Here is a 19,032-nt window from a genome sequence, read left to right as displayed (position 1 = left end):
TTTCGGGACACCCCCCCCACCGCCAAGCTGGTTTCCCGATGCCCCGGCCAGCAGGATTCAGCGTCTGCTTAAGCAGCTCGCCGCTGAGGCTGGGCTACCGAAGCTTCCTTTCCTGATCTAGAATCCACGGCAAAAGTCTCCTTCTCCCTACCTTTCATCTCTGCTCTTTCTAACTCCACCTTTTCCAGGGCTCCCTTCATGCCGGTCTTCTCCACCAGTAATCGCCGCCCCCCCCCCCCCCCCCCCCCTCAGCCCCATTCCCATCCCAACCCCCCAGCCGCGCCCGGCCCGCCCTCCGAGGCCGGGGAGCGCGCACGCCTCCTCGCTTTACGGCGGCGGAGCGCGCACGTTTGCAGCCGTGCCGCGACTGGCGAATTTTGGCGGGAAAGCCTCCGCGTTTGGATTTCTCCGGAGACGGCGGCGGCTGCTGCGGCTCGGTAAGTTAGTTTCCCGGGCCCGGCCGGGCCCGATTCCGTGAGGATGGGGCGCCGTGGGCTCGGGTTCGGGCTGCGAGGCGGAGGCAGACGCTGGCAGGGAGGGAGGAGAACCTGCGGAGGCCCGCTCGGAGCCGGCCCCGAGGCCGGGGCAGTCCGCTCACTCGTCAGGGCCCGAGCGGAGGCCCCAGGCCCGGCCGGAAGGCGGGCGGGGAGCCGACCGGGCTCGAGGCGGGGGAGCGCCGCGAGGCTAGGGGAAGGCGGGGCAAGCCTGCCCTCTCTCCCCTCCCCGGCCCCGCCCCCCGCTGCGGGGGGTCTGCGTCCGCATCTCCGAGGGGAACCGAGTTAGAGGCGACTCGGCTGAGCGCGCTCCCCTTCTCGCGGAGAGCCGGAGCCAGAGACGGAAGGTCTAGCCTGAGAGGTCACACCCCTGCTCCCCTCAGCCCGACCTCGCCCCTTAAGGGCCTTGCGAGGGGAGGGCCTGCCTTTGTGACCTGTGATTGCATCCTAGCCGGAAATTGCGCTTCTGCAATTCACACTCTCTTTTTTTTTCAGAGTCGTCCGCGAGGTTTTAAGTGTCTTGCCCAAAGTCAGACAGTCAGAATGTGTCAGAGGCAGGACTTGAACCCAGGACTTTCTGTCCCTGGAGGCTGGCACTGTATCCACTAAGCCGTCCCAGCATTCCTTGACGAATAAATACAAGTCATAGGATGGATATATTTAATGGGGTAAATTATTGCTGGGGTCAAAGTTTACATTCATAAAGACCGGAGTAGCTTAACCGCTGGGAGGGAGGGAGAAAGACGGGGAGGCAGAGAAGCTAGTAGATAGATACATTGATGTCGCTACGCCCCGTGAAGATTTGTAATTGTTTCGCGTCTGTGTCCAAGTTCTCTGCTTCAGGGAGATATTGACTGCTAGAGCCATGGCCGTGCCCTTTGTGGAAGACTGGGACTTGGTGCAGACTTTGGGAGAAGGTGCTTATGGAGAGTAAGTATCCGCTCCTTCCTCTGAGTGAATACACATGCTGGACAGACGGTGCAGACCGACAGAGCTAGACAAAGAAAGGAATAAAAAGCCCAGAGCGGAGTGAACTACGTTTGGGAAATTGCAGCAGTGAACACATGGGTTCATTTGTTGTTTCTAAGTAAATAGGCTTCCTGCAGGGATCCATTGAATTTAGGTGACTGAATTTAAAATTTGGGGAAGTCGATACATAATACTAATTTAATTTAATACTATTTAATTAATAGTATTTAATTTAATACTAATTTGGAAATAAATTCAATTACTGATTTTTCCCCTCTCCCATTACCATAAAAAACATTTCCTACTGCAAAAACTATTAGAGGTTTCCCTTTATGATATAGAGGTTAGAGGTTATCCCTTTGTGATATTTTGTTAGCAATAGAGTCATTGTCTTGCTGTTCCATTTTGCCTTTTGGTTCTGTTGTGGAATACTAGAGTTGGAAGGGACATTGTATCTCTTATTATTATAAAGATGTTATACTATCCAGTATAGATTATAAAGTAAAATAGTGATGAAACATTTTCCTTATTACAACTCTACCATGAAGTTGGTACTATTTTGCCAGCTATCCTAGGAGAGTCAGAGCCTAATGGCAATCATTATTGACTAACCATCAGCTGTTAGGAGTTCCAGGTTAATCAGTCAATCAACACCCATTATCAAGCATCTATCTTGTGCCAGAAACTTTGTCAAAGTCAAGAATTTGGGGATCATGGACAAAATAGGAATTATTTTCTCAACTAAAATTAAAACAAAATGATGGGTCCTTTTGTGTTTCATGGTCTTTTCCTTTTCTTATCCTTTCTGTGCTTAACATTCTATTTTCAAAGTATTGGAAGGGAACTGATGCTATCATGGTTTTTCTTTCATTTGGCTTCCTTTTAAACCTGTAAAATATGTGACTGTTGGTAATAAGGTCTAGAAATCCTGCTTCTCAAATCAAAGTAGTTTTTGGTATGTGTTGGATGCCCAACCCAGCTATCTCTAGGCCGTTTAGGTTTTTGTGTTAAATAATCAGAAGTGACAAAGAAAAGCCTTTTCTTTTTGGGAGGGAAGAAATTAGTCTGGGTAAAGCAATTTTTCAATTTTTTTTTTCAAATAGTAAGCATTTACAAAGTGCCTACCACATGCTAGTCATATGCTAAGTTTCTGTTTCGGAATTTCAAAAAGAAATACCTATCAAAGAAAGTATATTTATTTACTGGTAACTAAAGAATTAATATCCTAAATTTCTCAAGTTAATTAGCACTTGTTAAATGCCTACCATGTGACAGGCACTATGCCAAAGCAGTGGTATCAGTATTTGGTTTAAATATTTAAAAGTTTATGAAATGATAAGTTAATTATTTTTTGCTTAATTTATAGAGTTCAGCTTGCTGTGAATAGGCGAACAGAAGAAGCAGTTGCAGTAAAGATTGTGGACATGAAGCGTGCCATAGATTGTCCAGAAAACATTAAGAAAGAGATCTGCATCAATAAAATGTTAAACCATGAGAACATAGTGAAATTCTATGGTCATCGGCGAGAAGGCAATATTCAATATCTGTTTCTGGAGTACTGCAGTGGGGGAGAACTCTTTGATCGAATAGGTATTGAAAATGGTCACAAAATGATGTTCTAAACATTAAGATGATGGAGCTACCAAATTTGTTTATTTTTCAATTTTTAGAAAAAGTTCCTGATTTTTTAGCTGATATTTGATTTATTTTTTGATCATTCTTTATCCACTGAATTAAGTCCTCCAACCATGAAATATGGAAATAAGCACTGATATTTGCTTTGTATTGCAAGGCAATTGGGATTAAATGACTTGACCAGGGTCATACAGCCAGTGAGTGTTAAGTGCCTGAGGCCAGATTTGATCTCAGGTCTTCCTGACTTCAGGCCTAGTGCTGTATCCAGTACCCCTGCTTTGTATTTTCCTAAAAAATTATATTTACTAGAAAGTTTTACCCCAAAATATATTATTACAAATTGCATGTGATCCTAGTTGAGGTTAATATTACTGTTATTTGTTAAGTTTGTGATAAGTAGTTATAGGAAATCATTATAAAATGTCACTTTAATAAGCAGTCAGATATCTTTATTTTTTAAGTGGAGGATTGTGTTGTAGGGATATTCTAACTAAATGTTATTATTCCCAAGTTGATTTTGTAATTCTCTTTATATAAGTAATTCTTTTTATATAAGATGTTCATAATTCCCAAGAAGATTTTTTGGGGGGACTTTAGTCAGTTGTGGGTTTTAGACTTAAAAAGAAAGAGTTCTTGCCCTTAAGGACCTTACAATCTAATAGGGGAAGACAACACATAAAAGGAAGTGGAAAAGAAGTGAGAACCACAGAATACCAGGCAAGGAAAATGATGCCTTGTGGAGTGGAAAGCAAGTAGAGCTGCTGTTGGAATGCTTCCTGGAAAATTCAGATCTGAGCTGTATGGAAAGGAAAACTTTGGGAGGAGTTTACAGTTCCACCCTCCAGTCTGAGGGGAGAAGCATCTGATAGAGCTGAGAGGGTATTAAGTCTCAAAAACTGCGTCCATCAGCATGATCATGAGATTCCAGGTGATTAGCTCATCCTGGGTGGGGCATCAATGTTCTCTTAAATTAAACCAAGCAGAACTTCTGAGGGAAAGTTGAATTAGATTAACAATTAGAGCTATCTTTAAAAAAAATAAAATGAGCTATCTTAAGAAGTAATCTTCCTGATTTCAGAAATATTCAGTCTTGATGGCTATTTTTGAAAACAATAGAAGAGATTCTTGCTTTATGTCCCAGATTAGAATGAATCAGTACCTTTTTAACTCTTAAAATTCTCTAATTCTGTCATTGAGTATTGCTTAATAAAACCTATTCTGTGTATATAAATTTAAAATCTAAACCTACATATGAAAATTAGAAACTTTTACTTCTCTGATTTCCAACTCAGATATAGACAAAAAGTAGAAAGTTGGCAGATGGCAAATTTTTTAAAAATCAGAACCTGATTTCCTATTGATTGTATTTTTTCAAAGACATCTATGGCTATGCAGTTTGAAGATGTCTAAAGTTTAAAACGCTTTGTTAAATTTAATTGAAATTTGTCTTTTTTCTTGATATGAACATCTCAGGAATGAACTAAGGAAGGTATCTATAAATTAAATGGACATTTTTGAGGTTTGAGTAGAAGGGTTACAGAAGAGAAGAATTTAAAGTTAACAAAGGACAAAAGGTTTACAGATTTATATAATACAAAGAACTAAAAGGACTTTTTCAAATAAGAAGATTGATCTAGTGGCATGAATTTCTGTCTTGGGCAATTTTAAAAAATTTGCTTATTCTACATAGCATCTTTGTGATGTCTTTGAGCCCCTTCTCATATTACGGATTAGTGAAACTAGAATAAAAGCAAAGATTTAATCAGCCTCTTATAACGTCAGTTATAACTAATAACTAATAACATGTCAGTCCTGGATTCATGATTCTTTTTGTTCCTTTTGTAGGATACTAGTCACTGAAAGAGACACTGGTTAATCCTTCATTATTTATGTGTACACTGTGTTTATTGCTACCTTTTTTGTCTCTATATCAGTAATTTTGAGTCTTCCATTCCTCATATTGAGTTCTTTCTTGTGAGGACAACACAAAACAGGCAAAAACATGAATATCTGAATATACCATGTTTCTTCCTAGCAGTTCCCCAATTTTTTGCCATGAGGCAGGAAGTAACTAGCATTCAGTTTTTTTTTTTTTTTATGTTCTTTTTTTTATTTTTATTTATTTTTTTTATTTAATAGCCTTTTATTTACAGGACACATGCATGGGTAACTTTACAGCATTAACAATTGCCAAACCTCTTGTTCCAATTTTTCACCTCTTACCCCCCACCCCCTCCCCTAGATGGCAGGATGACCAGTAGATGTTAAATATATTAAAATATAAATTAGATACACAATAAGTATACATGACCAAAACGTTATTTTGCTGTACAAAAAGAATCAGACTCTGAAATATTGTACAATTAGCTTGTGAAGGAAATCAAAAATGCAGGTGTAGCATTCAGTTTTAAAGGTGGGATTTGTTCTTGCAGTTGATTATTGATCAATAAACCTTCAAATTTTACCCTTTCAGAGCCTGATGTAGGTATGCCTGAACAAGATGCTCAGAAGTTCTTCCATCAGCTTATGGCAGGGGTGGTAGGTTTGTTTCTTTTATTTGATTTGATTTGATTAATTCTTTTATTTGAATTGATTCTTTAGTGTAGATGAAGAATAATGAATAAATAAGTCTTAATATTTTCTTCCTCCCAGGTGTATCTTCATGGTATTGGAATAACCCACAGAGATATTAAGCCAGAAAATCTTTTACTAGATGACAGAGGTAAGCTCATTAAAACAAAAGTTTGTTTCTTCATTTTGATATTATTTATCAACTATAAAAACAACATGACTAAAATTGTTTGGTATAAGAATTGATATTTTCATCTAATAGATGGCAATCTAAATTTTTGGTAACTGTATTCCATTCTCTTTATTCTGTACATGTCCTACAGTTAAAAACCCTTGGTAATGTAATAATGTAACATTTGTTAAAAACATATCTTGTCAGAAAAGATACTGAACAAAGACAGATTCAAACTTTTTTCTTCTTTAAGTAGTATTTTATTTTTTCCAATTATATGTAAAGGCACTTTTTAGGATTTGTTTTTTAACATAAAATGATCTTCCTTTTCCCCTAAGACAATTTTAATGAGACATAGATTATATATGTGCAATCACAGTAGTCAGATTGTGAAAGAAGAAACAGAACAAAAGGAAAAAAACTACCCCCCCAAAACTTGGAATCTTTACAAACTGTTAAGTCATTAGAGTTGATAGAGACAATAATTATTTAATTTAGCATGGTTCAGTATGATTGATCTGATCCTATGAGGAGATGTTATAGGCCAGAACTTGAAACAAGGTACTAAGTACAACTGATAGAAACAATGCTTGTGTTCACACCTTTAGAGAGCTCATATAAGCAAGAAGTATTTAAGTACTCATTGGAGTTCACACGTTTGGGAGATTTCAGGGTTTAGTATGAGATATCTGAATTCACACTTCCCTTGAAGTTCTCAGGGCCAGAGAGCACTCTGGGAGAAACCCATAATCTTACTCTCTCAAAAGAGATCATCATATATAAGAATAAGAAACAGACAGAGGCTCTCTCGGGGAGTTGAGCTGAAAACATTGAGAGGGGAGTGTCAAGTCAGTTCAGGAGAAGCCTTCTCTTGGAGGTGCAAACAGATTCACTTCATCTCGCACAGCTGTGGTGTCTGGGCTCCTGCACTTCCCCCACTGAGACCAACGCTGGTCTGAAAGGCTCTCCAGAAAGCTGCCCAGCCCCAGGCAAGGAAGTGCTGGCTGTAGGCTGAAGAAAGCAGAGGCAGAAGCAAGGGACAATCTGCAAGAGCTCTTGGCAACCAAGCAGACCGATAGGCCTCTGAGCTAACCGGGCCCAAGGAAAAGAGATAAGAAATAAAAGATCTGAACTTTTATCACCTGACTGCGTTTGGAGTAATTATTACTTTTAACTGAAACAAAGGCTGCCTCCAGAAAACCTCCCCAAGAAACCTGCTCTCAGAGAGAACCATTATTAAAAGAACAAGAATACCACAGAAAATAGCTTTGATCTGATTTTAACTCCATCAGTTCTTTCTATGGATGTGCATAGCAGTTTTCATCATGAGTCTTAATAGAATTATCTTGGATCATTGCATTCCTGAGAAGAGCACAGTGTTGATGTTATTATGTTCATTGTTTTCCTGACTCTACGCCATTTTGCAGGCTTCCCAGCTTTTTCTGAATTCTCTTTGCTTGTTGTTTCTTTTAGCACAATAGTAATCCATTACATTCATATATCAAATAATTTGTTCAGCCATTACCCAATTGATGGGTATCCCCTCAGTTTCTAATTCTTTGCTACACAAAAAGAGTTATTAACAAATATTTTTGTACAAATAAGTCATTTTTCCCATCTTCTCAACCCTTTGTCTTTTTAAATCTCTTTGGGATATAGAACTAGTACTGATATTACTGGATCAAAGAGTATATAGAGTTTGATAGTCACCTGGTAGAGTTCCAAAAATTGTTCTCCAAGATGATTGGATAAATTCATAATTCCACCAATAGTGTTTTTAGTGTCCAAATTTTTCAGCATCTTCAACATTACTCATTTTCCTTTTCTCAAAATAGCCAATTTGATAGGTGTGAGGTGGAACCTTAGACTTGCTTAATTTGCATTAATTTTGCATTTTATTTGGGAGATGAGGCTTTTATCAGAAAAATTTGGCTATAAAAATTGTTTCCCAGCTTTCTGCTTTCCTCCTAATCTTGGTTGTGTGGGTTTTGTTTGTGTGAAGCTTTTTAATTTAATATAATCAAAATTATCCATTTTATATCTTATAATGTTCTTTCTATCTCTTATTTGGTCATAAATTCTTCCCTTCCTCATAGATCTGACAGGCAAACTGCTCCTTGCTCTCTGAATTTGCTTATGGTATCATGCTTTATGTCTAAATCATGAACCCTTTTTTTACCTTAAGTTGGTATACGGTATCTGATGTTGGTTTATTGCATATGGGTGCTCTGCCCAAAGGAATATAAATTTTGGTTGCGGAAAGATTTTGTTTATTGGGGTTTATAGGCTACTTTCCCCTTCTTATTTATTCTCTGTGTTTTTTAAAGTGAGACAGTTAACTCTTATGTTACATGTAGTTTCATTTAAGAATTCTTGAAATACAGTACTGAAAATCAGGTTTGTCACTAGATTCATATGCTCCTGGAGGAGAGAGTGAGGCTGATGACTTTGCACAGCTCTGTCTCATTTAAATTCAATGCATTTGCAAGTCAGGCTATCACCTTCCTGATATCATTGGTCTTTTTCAAGAACAAAGAACAAGCAGCAGCAACAGTTTTTGCCATCCTATTTTCCTGTTTTATTAGCAGTTTTTGTCAAATAATAAGTTCTTATTTCAGAACCTGGATTCTTTGGATTTAGTCAAACAATAGGTCATTTATTTTTGTGTCTTGTACCTAAAATCTATTCCACTGATCTGTTATTCTATTTCTTACTAGCACCAGATAGTTTTGAAGATTACTATTTTATAATATAGTTTGAGATCTAATACTGCTAGGTCACCTTCCTTCACATTTAAAAAAAATTTTTCTTTGCTATTTCTTCACTTTTTGTTCTTTCAGATGAATTATGTTTTTATTTTTTTCTAGCTTTATGAAATAATATTTTAATTGTTTGGTGTGGCACTGAATAAGTAAATTAATTTACATAGAAATGTCATTTTGTTATATTGACTTAGCCTACACATAAGCAATTGATAATTTAAAAAAATTTTTAGCTCTGACTATTTTTTGTGAAGTGTTTTTTAATTGTGTTCATATAATTCTTGGCTTTATCTTGGCAGGTAGATTCCCAAGTATTTTATATTATCTATAGTTATTTTAAATGGGATTTCTTTTTCTGTCTCTTATTGCTAGGCTTTGTGATAAACCCATAAAAATCATCAGCATATTTGTTATTTTATTAAATAACTTTACTAAAATTGTTAATTATTTCAAATACATTTTTGAAGTTGATTCTATAGAATTCTCTAAGTATACCATTATATCAATTGTAAAGAGCAATAGTTTAGTTTCCTCATTACCTATTCTAATTTCTTCCATTTTTTTTCTTGTGTTATTGCTATAGTTAGCATTTCTAGAACAATGTTGAATAATAGTGGTGATAAAGGACCTCCTTCCTTCCCTTGTTGGAAAGGCTTATAGTTTATCCCCCATACATATAATGCTTGTTGATGATGAATTTCTAATTCCTTTAGATTTTTTTGTTTTTGATTGTCCAATAATTCTTAAATTATTTTTCCTGAGTCTATTTGCCAGGTCAGTTGTTTTTCCAATGAGGAATTTTACATTTTCTTCTATTTTTTCATTTTTAAAATTTTGTTTGATTTTTGATAACATAGTCTTTAGTTTCCATTTGCACTATTCTAACTTTTATGGAATTCTAATTTTTATGGAAATATTTTCTTCAGCGAGCTTTCGTATCTCTATTTGACTAACTCTACTTTTTAAGGAGTTGTTTCTTTTTAATATTTATTTTTTTATCATTGTCATTTCTTTTCCTAAATTTTCTTCTACCTCTCTTATTTGTTGCTTATAATCTTTTTCAGCTCTTCCAGGAGCTTTTGTGCTTTAGATCAATTCATATTTTTCTGAGGCTTTGCATGTAGATCTTTAACAATGCTGTCCTCTTCTGAGTTTATGTTTTAAATCTTTTGTGTTCTTATAGTTTTCTGTGGTCAAAACTTAGTTGTTGTTTTTTTTTTTTCTCACTTTCCAGACTATTATGTGACTTTTAAATTTGAGCTCTGCTCCTGGAATACAGGGGGCACTGTTCTGGAGCTGGACCCACAGCCCTTGTCAATAACTTTCTGGGCTAAGGACTCCAAGGCTGGAGGACTTGCCCATTGAGCTGGGCTTGCCCAGCCTGATTGTGTCTGTTGTGGTGGAGGTTTGGGGACTGGCAATTCAATTTCTGTGCTGGGACTGAAACCCTCAAGGCTGGTCTTCTGAGCTAGAACTGAAGTGCCTCAGTTGCTGATACATCCTGGAGATAGCCCAGACACCATCCAAACTGACCTGTGCTCCCCTTTTTACCCAAGTGAAACAGTTATTTCTAAGTTGTCTAGGGTTGCAAAATTATTTCATTTCTTCTCTTTGTGGGTTTGTTGCTCCAGAATTTGTTTTGAGGCTTGATTTAAAGTTGTTTTGAGGGAAACTGGGGAGAGCTCAGGCAACTTCTTGCCTTTCCTCCATCATGTTGGCTCTATTTTCTTATTTGTATCAAGCTTAAAGAAAAATTAACTCATGCATAGAATGTTTTGCAACCTGGAGAAAAACAAGTCAATTTTAATTAATTTTCTGAGGTTGCCTGAGGGTATTATTAAGAAAGGAAAAAAAGGATCTGTGTAGAAATATAGGTATTCTTTGTAATAGCAAGAAAAAGAGATACAACTTGAAATATCCAGTAACTGGAAAATATCCAACTAAATTCTGAAATACTAATCATTAAATATTATGTAACACTGTAAAAAATAGAGCATGCAATGAATTTATTGACATTTAGTAGGCATCTACTTTTTATCACTCTATGCTAGATGCTAGCGAATGTGAAAAGATCTGTAAAAGAGATAAAAAGTATAAACAGCAAAACCAAAAGGTCCTAACTACTATTTATTTTTAAAAAGAAAGTAGCTAAATTTGGTGAAAATTTTGGCAGGCTTAGAATTCAGAATCAAAGTATCTTCTTTGTCAACTTATTAAATTTGATTTTACTTTGTTAAAGGCTAATGGTTTTAGGTACGATTTTTGAACTTTTTTGATGCCTATTTGATTTAGTTTCTAGTCATTAAGTACATAATAAAAATGTTAATCTTTTTAAATGACAAGACTAACCAGAACTGACTTTACTGCCTTTTTTTTTTTTTTTTTTTTTTTTTTTAAGATAACCTCAAAATCTCAGACTTTGGGTTAGCAACAGTATTTCGGCATAATAATCGTGAGCGTTTATTGAATAAGATGTGTGGTACTCTGCCCTATGTTGCCCCAGAACTTCTTAAGAGAAAAGAATTCCATGCAGAACCAGTTGATGTTTGGTCATGTGGTATAGTACTTACTGCAATGCTGGCAGGGGGTAAGTGTTACTCAGTTTGTGATTAAATTCCTATATATTGAATCAAGAAAGGATGTAAGCCAATGTATTTATATTAAGCTATTGGTTATTTTAATAGTAATAATTATAGAAATAATATTAACAAAAGGGACTATAGAGAATGATTTTCTTGTCTAACCCTTTTATTTTACAATTGAGTCCTGGAGAGGTATATTTAATTTGTGCAAAGTCTGACTTTAACTAGTGACAGACTTAAAAACTAAGTTTCCCCTAGTTCCTATTCTGCTACTCTTGAATTGTCAGTAAGTGATACTTTTTTTTTTTTTTTTTTAAAGTCATAGCAATCAAGTCTTGGTGAATTAGGGTAACATAACATAGCATAACCAAAAATTTAAGGACAGAATTCTCTGTTACATAGATCTGTGGAAGCTATACTTTCTAATTGTTTCTTTAATTTGACATTTTCTAATATTATTAAAAAAAAAAAACTAGGTGAAGAAATCTTTGATTTTTTAAGAATTGTTAATTCCTCCCATAGTATCTATAATATTTACTTGACATGACCAAAAAGAAAGAATAATTTCTTTTGTTTTTAGAATTGCCATGGGACCAACCCAGTGACAATTGCCAGGAGTATTGTGACTGGAAAGAAAAAAAAACATACCTCACACCTTGGAAGAAAATTGATTCTGCCCCATTAGGTAAATGAGTTTTAATATATGTGATAATATTATAATATTATATATATATATATGTGTGTGTGTGTGTGCAAAATATGTGTATATATATATATATGTATATATAATATACATATAATCTGTATATAAAATACAATAATAAATTTGTTTTAACATATATAAATGACCAAATTCTTGAGAAATAGTTTTGTGCTTTGTGAATTCTTACCAAGATAATTTTAAATTAGAATATAGGTCATATTTACAGAGTAAAGTCATTTGAAGACTTGTTTTGCTTTTATAACCAAATAAAATTGAAATTAAGAAATAATGGATAAATTTGGAATAGGAAATAGATCTGTGAGTTTTATAGTTTTGTTAATTAAGTGGGTAATTTTTTTTTTCTTTGTGATACAGGGATATAAGAATTTTTTTTTTAAATAGCTTTTTATTTAAAAGTTATATGCATGGGTAATTTTATAGCATTGATAATTGCCAAACTCTGGGAGATGACTAAGAATCAGACTCTGAAATAGTGTATAATTAGCCTGTGAAGGAAATCAAAAATGCAGGCAGACAAAAATAGAGGGATTGGGAATTCTATGTAATGGTTCTTAGTCATCTCCCAGAGTTCTTTCTCTGGGTATAGCTGGTTCAATTCATTCCTGCTCCATTGGAACTGATTTATTTATACCATTGCTGAAGATGGCCAGGTCCATCAGAATTGATCATCATATAATATTGTTGAAGTGTGTAATGATCTCCTGGTCGTGCTCATTTCACTCAGCAAAAGTTCATGTAAGTCTCACCAAGCCTTTCTGAAATCATCCTATTGGTCATTTCTTACCAAAGAATAATATTCCATAATATTCATCTACCACAACTTATTCAGCCATTCTCCAACCGATGGGCATCTACTCAGTTTCCAGTTTCTGGCCACTACAAAGAATGCTGCCACAAACATTCTTGCACATACAGGACCCTTTCCCTTCTTTAAAAATCTCTTTGGGATATAAGCCTAATAATAACACTGCTGGCTCAAAGGATATGCACAGTTTGATAACTTTTGAGCATAGTTCCAAATTGTTCTCCAGAATGGCTGGATGTATTGTAAGTAAGTAAGTTTTAAAAGATTTTGCTTTGGTTGTTACCCTTCTTATTTGCTGAGAAATGAGAACCTGGAGTCAAATCAAAGGAGGAAGGCACCACAAAAAAAAAAAGTTGCAGTAATATAGTAAAGGCCCTTTTCCAGAATTGATCTTCCAAAAAGAAGGAGACTAAATAGGGAAAATGATTACTGTTACAAGTAAGTGGATTTCTTTGATCTACATGATTTATATCTTAACTTTCATTTTTTCAGCCTTGCTTCATAAAATTTTAATTGAAAATCCAGGATCAAGAATTACAATACCAGATATTAAAAAAGACAGATGGTATACTAAGGTACTTAAGAAAGGTAAAGTCCTTGATAGTTATTTTTTTAAAAAAATTTTTTTTTTTTCTATTTTTATTATGTGGTTGTTTTAAAATATATTTAATTTTAGGAGAGAATATAAATGCTGATAGGTTTTTAAAATTCCATCTACTGTGTTCTGGATAATTAGATATGGATAGAAATAGAAGGCTTATTGGTTTAACAGGGATTTACAATGTCTACTTCTGGCTATTATTCAACTTATTTTTATGAATAGTAAATTCCTTAATGTAGGTAATTGGATTTTTGATGTTCTCTGTGAGGGTTATTCTTTTTTCCCTTTATGAATATTAATGCAAAAAATTTAAAAGTATTAGCAAGGAGAATACAGTAGCATATTAGAGAGATTGGGAATGTAAGGTTTAGTTTAATGCTGGGGAAATTGATATTAACCGTATTGGTGACAAAAACAACAGATTATATCAAAAGCTGCAGAAAAAGTTATTGACAAGATACTAAATTTATTTCTGTTAAAAAAAAAAATTAGGACATATTAGGGTAAACAGAACTTAAGGTGATAAACAGCGTCTGTGTAAAACCAAGAGTAACCATTATCTGTAATGGGGCTAATCCTTTCTAGCATGACTAGGGAAGAAATAAAATATCCATTATCACCACTTTTATTCAGTATTATATTAGAAATGAAATCTGTTATTTTTGCTTGTGTTTTCCTAGGACTGTCATATCTGCCAAAGAAAGATGGATGAGACAGATTTTTACTTTTATTGTAAAATATTTATGGTATAAACCAATTTCTCAATTTTTAACCTCAGTGTCCTTAAATATGTTGCTATCTTTATAGAAGGTTTTTTCTGTCACCAGAGATGGCCATATTTGAAGTTTATAGTATTTATATGTATTACATTGACCCTTGGGTGTATATATTTTATGTCTATATTATTATATGATAAATAATTTATATAAACACAGTATATTATATAACAATGTATATATTACGCATTTTCCCATTAATATATTATACAATATGTTATAGAAATATGTCAGTATAATATATCCATGTATGTATATTTGAAGCAGAAATGCCTAGCCTGAAAAATTCAAGTAAGTTGAAGACTTCAGCATATCTAGTAAAATTATATGAAAAACCATTGTCAAATATTTATTTTCTGTGTGTATAGTTTTAAATAAATTAGTTTGTGAGTTTCAATTTGTTACTTCAGCTTTTTTATTTTTTCAAATTTTTTATTATTCAAAACATAAAAAGGTATTTTACAGTTGTTTCTTTGAGCTCCTTTGAAATTTTTGGGTTTTCTTGACTATTCTTTCATAGGTGCCAAGAGGCCTCGAGCTTCTTCAGGAGGAGTATCAGATTCCCCAGGTGGATTTTCTAAGCATATTCAATCAAATTTGGATTTCTCACCAGTTAATAGTGCTCACAGGTAAGAATAACAAATTCTGTTGACTGATATTCCATATGAAGACAATGTTGGTCTAGAACAGAGCTTTTCTATTTTTTTGGTACTGTATGGTTATATTACTAATGAATAAGTCAGGTTAGGGGTGTTGTATAAGAAAGAATTGATGCCTTTTGCTTTTTTGTATATAATTTTTTTCTCCCTTAACATTGCAGTGAAGAAAAAGTGAAATACTCCAGCTCTCAACCAGAGCCTCGAACTGGTCTTTCTTTGTGGGATACTAGTCCTTCTTATATCGATAAACTAGTACAAGGAATTAGTTTTTCTCAACCTGCATGTCCTGACCACATGCTATTGAATAGTCAGTTACTTGGTACCCCAGGTTCTTCACAGGTAAAGAGATTTTTTTTTTTTTCAAATATTTTATCATAATTCTGTATTTTTCATTACCTTGAAAACTAGTTGTGTTTTCTAACTCATAGTTTGTTTTGAGCTATTTTAAGTTTCAGCTTTAATGTCTTTGGATTTCACAACATATTTAGGGGCATTAAAAGAAGAAAGTGATGATTTAGATATGTTGTGTAATCATTAAGAAAGAGTAGTGATTGTAAGTTTAGAGACTTAATAGTTGTGAGAAAAGAATTTTATGTCAGCATGCATTTATTTGCTCAGATGTTTTTCTATCTCATGCAGAATCCTTGGCAGCGTTTAGTTAAGAGGATGACACGGTTCTTTACCAAATTGGATGCTGATAAGTCATATCATTGTCTGAAGGAAACTTGTGAGAAATTAGGATATCACTGGAAGAAGAGTTGTATGAATCAGGTATGATTCAGTTACTCTTACATTTTATCCTGAAGGAAATTTTAAACAGTTAAATTGAGAGGTCTTTCAGACAATTCTTGACATTACATCTTCCCTTCTTAATTTGGAATTATCCTAAAGACTTTGATTAAAGTATACCTGATAACACTTTTTTTTTTGTCTGTTTGAATTGTTCTACTTAAAACTGAATTGGCATCTTTATTATTTTAGGTCACAGTGTCAACCACTGATAGAAGAAACAATAAACTGATTTTCAAAGTGAACTTGGTTGAAATGGATGAGAAGATCTTGGTGGATTTCCGGCTATCTAAGGTATATAGAACAATAGCTGAAGTTTTTGATTTATTAGATGTGTGTATTCACACAGTTTCAGAGAAGATGAAGAGAATAGATTTGGTCACACTGGAGTTTAGAGTCTCACTATAATTCTATACTTCAAATTTACGCTAGGGGACAAAAGCATCCATAAAATCAAACATGAGTTTTCTGGCATATCCAGTAACCAGATTCCTTTGAATAAATCCAAGAAAAATAGGCTTAAACCCTAATGGTGTTACACCTTACCTGTGTTTATTAACTGGCAATATCACTCATAGTGTAAGAGAAAGTATTTCTAAATAAAAAAGTTGGAGATTAGATCAGGTTTAACTATACAGTTGCCGCCAACATCTATCAGCATTTTGTCTTTCTAATGGAAGCTGAAAACATGCAACAGATATAAACTGATTTGAGTATTTTTGCTTCTTGTTATTTCCAAGTTGGTTAAAGTATCATATAACTTAAAGCTATTTTTTTTGACATTCAGTTTTTTGATATCCTTTCTGTAGGGTGATGGGCTGGAGTTCAAGAGACACTTTCTAAAGATTAAAGGGAAGCTGAGTGATGTGGTGAGCAGCCAGAAGGTATGGCTTCCTGTCACATGATCCACACACCCTGAGCAGGCTCAGTGAATGCAGTGCTGCTATGTTGACACTATTCTTCCTCGAGAAGCTTAACACTGTTTTACAGACCTCAAATCTAAAGTAATAATTCTTGAGGAGTTGGCTATTCACTTTCCCATCCAAGTTTTTCTAATTCTTTTTGTCTAAAAAAAATTTATTTTTCATAGAAGCATATCAAAATCTTTTTTCAAAGTATCGGAGGAGTATATTTAATTTGCAAGAAAAACTTTGGCAAGGGATTGGGCAGAACTTCAGCAGAACATTTATTGAATTTAAGATTCACTGTATACAAACCAAGTTTTGAATATAAATAAGTTCATTTGTCATACTAGTATATGCTTGGTATTTGGTTTAGTCAAAAAATTTGAGATTTTTCTGGACACTGTAATTCTTGAATGTAATAGTAAGAACGCTTTTCCTGTGGTTGGGACAATAAATTTATCAATATGTAAATAAAGTAAGGCAAATCTTATTTGGTGAAATGTATTGTCTTACACCTAAATTTTCAAAAGTGCCTCTCTGAATATGTAAATCTGTTTATTTGTTTTAACCTAGTTATTCTGCCAATTAAAATGTTCTGGTTGGGACTATTTGATAAAGTTTAGTAACATAGTAAAGTTTTTGTGTTTTTCAGCAATATAATTTATAATCTGGGAAGTATTGGTTGATATTTCAGATAAAGGTTAAGCATAAGCCTCTACTCTAGTACAGTTTTCACCCTCATTTTGCTTTTGCACATCCTAAATATTATGGGTTAGTTTAACACATAGATATATTTTTATCTATCACTGTAATTATAAAATATCTTCAAAAAACCAAATTTTCAGATACTCTGAAAAACGCAGTGATGACCAAGCCTTTTAGGTGGGGACGAATAAAACTAGGAGAACTAGGTATGGAACTGTGATAGAGATGAACTTTTATTACAGTTCCTTCTTTTATGGATTAGTCACCATAACATAGTTTTTTTGAACTTGTTTTCTCTTTGGAAAAAAAAAAGTATTTGTAGTTATTGTTTATTTCTGACCAACCACCCAGTTGTGTATAAAATATTAGTAATAACTTGTAATGCTTTGTAAATTTAATAAAGTAAACTTAATTCTTATTGGTAATGTCATCTATCTCTAGGTGCCCTTCATTTTTAGTCAATTTGAAACATTCATTCTTTTTATTAATGGATATTTGTTTTTAGATATTTTGATTGCTATTTATTTCCAAACTTTTTAAAGTGCCTGTATGTACAAAACACTGTGCTAAGTTCTGGGGACAGATGAAAAATGAAATGATGCCTTGAAATAACTTCCATTGTAATTAGGGAAGTATAACATATACATAGATAAATAAACACAAAGTATTTTTTTTTTTTTTTTAATGCTGCGGCAATTGGGGTTAACTGACTTGCCCAGGCACACACAGTTAGGAAGTGTTAAGTGTCTGAGGCCAGATTTGAACTTGGCTCCTCCTGACTTCAGGGCTGGTGCTCTATCTACTGTACCACCTACCTGCCCCAACAACCCAGTATTATATGAAGTAGCTTCAAGAAGTAGAAAAACCCAACAACTCAGGAGCCAAAAAGATTCCTGTAGGATGTGACATACAACTGTTCTTGAAGAAAGCTTATATAGAGTCTATAATTAAAGATGAGAAAAAATTATATTCCCTACCTGGAAGACTGTGCAAAAGTAAGGAAGCAGGAAATAGATTATCGTGTATAGGATAACTAAGGCCAATATGAATAATTAAAATAGATAGGTGGTAGCAAAGCCAAGATTGTTGAGAAAAGACAAGATGGCGCCTGAGTTCTTTCAGATTCCCTTCCTAACCACTTTAAAATCAACTTAAAAACAAATTCTAGAGAGGCAGAATCCATAAAAGGATGGGGTGAAACAATTTTTCCAGCCCAGGGCAACTCAGAAGTTTAGCAAGAAAAGCCTATCACATTGGGGTAAGAGTGGAGCTCATTTAGTACAGGTAAATCCTGGGCAGGTTAACAGCAGGTCTTGGGCACAACAGAAAGTCATGTCTGGAGCACTCAACCTATAGATGTTAAGGGGGTTATCTGACAACTGGTCAGAAGGAGATTACAGGTGAACTTCTGCTGGCACTGGGTACAGGACTCTGTTATATTCTCCATATAAAACTCTGTGTTACAGTCCCAGGGTGAGGAGGAACGCTAGCATACAATTTTTGGCTGCAGGTAAGCAAGAACACTCATCACAGTTTCAGGGTGAAAAAGAGTGCTTGTGGTCATTTACAGATTGGAGCATATGCCAGGAGAGTAGTAAAAACACTCCTTAAGTTATACCACTTTGGAAGAACTGAAAACTTACAGACATCCAGAACCAGTTCTGTAAACAACTGCACAAGAACCCTGAAGCTTAGAACAGTGCCCCTTCGGAAGTTAAAAAGTCAAAAAATAGATTGACAAAATGAGCAAACAACAAAGAGAACCTGACTATAGAAAGTTCCTATGATAACAGGGAAGATCAAAACAAACTCAGAAGATAAAGTCAAAATTGCTGTTTTTAAAGTCTCAAAAATAAAAAAATGCAAGCCCCAAAAGAATTACT

General features: G+C 34.8%; 1 protein-coding gene across 4 annotated transcripts; it reads left to right on the top strand.

Moving 5' to 3' along the window:
* The first annotated feature begins 206 nt into the window (after window positions 1-206).
* CHEK1 (checkpoint kinase 1) lies at window positions 207-17,573 on the top strand. 4 transcript variants are annotated; one of them, XM_031960938.1, is made up of 14 exons: window positions 381-437; window positions 990-1,162; window positions 1,325-1,424; window positions 2,830-3,053; window positions 5,572-5,636; window positions 5,751-5,820; window positions 11,002-11,190; window positions 11,766-11,870; window positions 13,207-13,302; window positions 14,612-14,720; window positions 14,912-15,089; window positions 15,390-15,521; window positions 15,732-15,833; window positions 16,349-17,573. In XM_031960938.1, exons 3-14 carry the CDS (start codon window positions 1,360-1,362, stop codon window positions 16,442-16,444), a joined length of 1,431 nt encoding a protein of 476 aa, XP_031816798.1. In that variant the 5' UTR covers window positions 381-437; window positions 990-1,162; window positions 1,325-1,359; the 3' UTR covers window positions 16,445-17,573. The 4 variants fall into 4 exon arrangements, with proteins under 4 accessions (XP_031816801.1, XP_031816798.1, XP_031816800.1 ...); XM_031960941.1 differs by lacking the exon at window positions 990-1,162 and having other exon boundaries at window positions 207-437; XM_031960940.1 differs by having other exon boundaries at window positions 990-1,424.
* The last annotated feature ends 1,459 nt before the right edge of the window (window positions 17,574-19,032 follow it).

This window comes from Sarcophilus harrisii, chromosome 3 (genome assembly GCF_902635505.1).
Source record: "Sarcophilus harrisii chromosome 3, mSarHar1.11, whole genome shotgun sequence".
In the NCBI taxonomy this organism is placed as follows: Eukaryota; Metazoa; Chordata; class Mammalia; order Dasyuromorphia; family Dasyuridae; genus Sarcophilus; species Sarcophilus harrisii.
Note: the sequence above shows the minus strand (reverse complement) of the source record. Positions and strands in the feature narration are given on the sequence as shown.

Coding starts and splice junctions, on each gene's coding strand:
- CHEK1 (XM_031960941.1), top strand. CDS start 1,360: ATGGCCGTGCCCTTTGTGGAAGACTGGGACTTGGTGCAGACTTTGGGA. Junction 3,054..5,571: donor AGAACTCTTTGATCGAATAG/GTATTGAAAATG, acceptor TTACCCTTTCAG/AGCCTGATGTAGGTATGCCT. Junction 15,522..15,731: donor AGAAGAGTTGTATGAATCAG/GTATGATTCAGT, acceptor TTATTATTTTAG/GTCACAGTGTCAACCACTGA.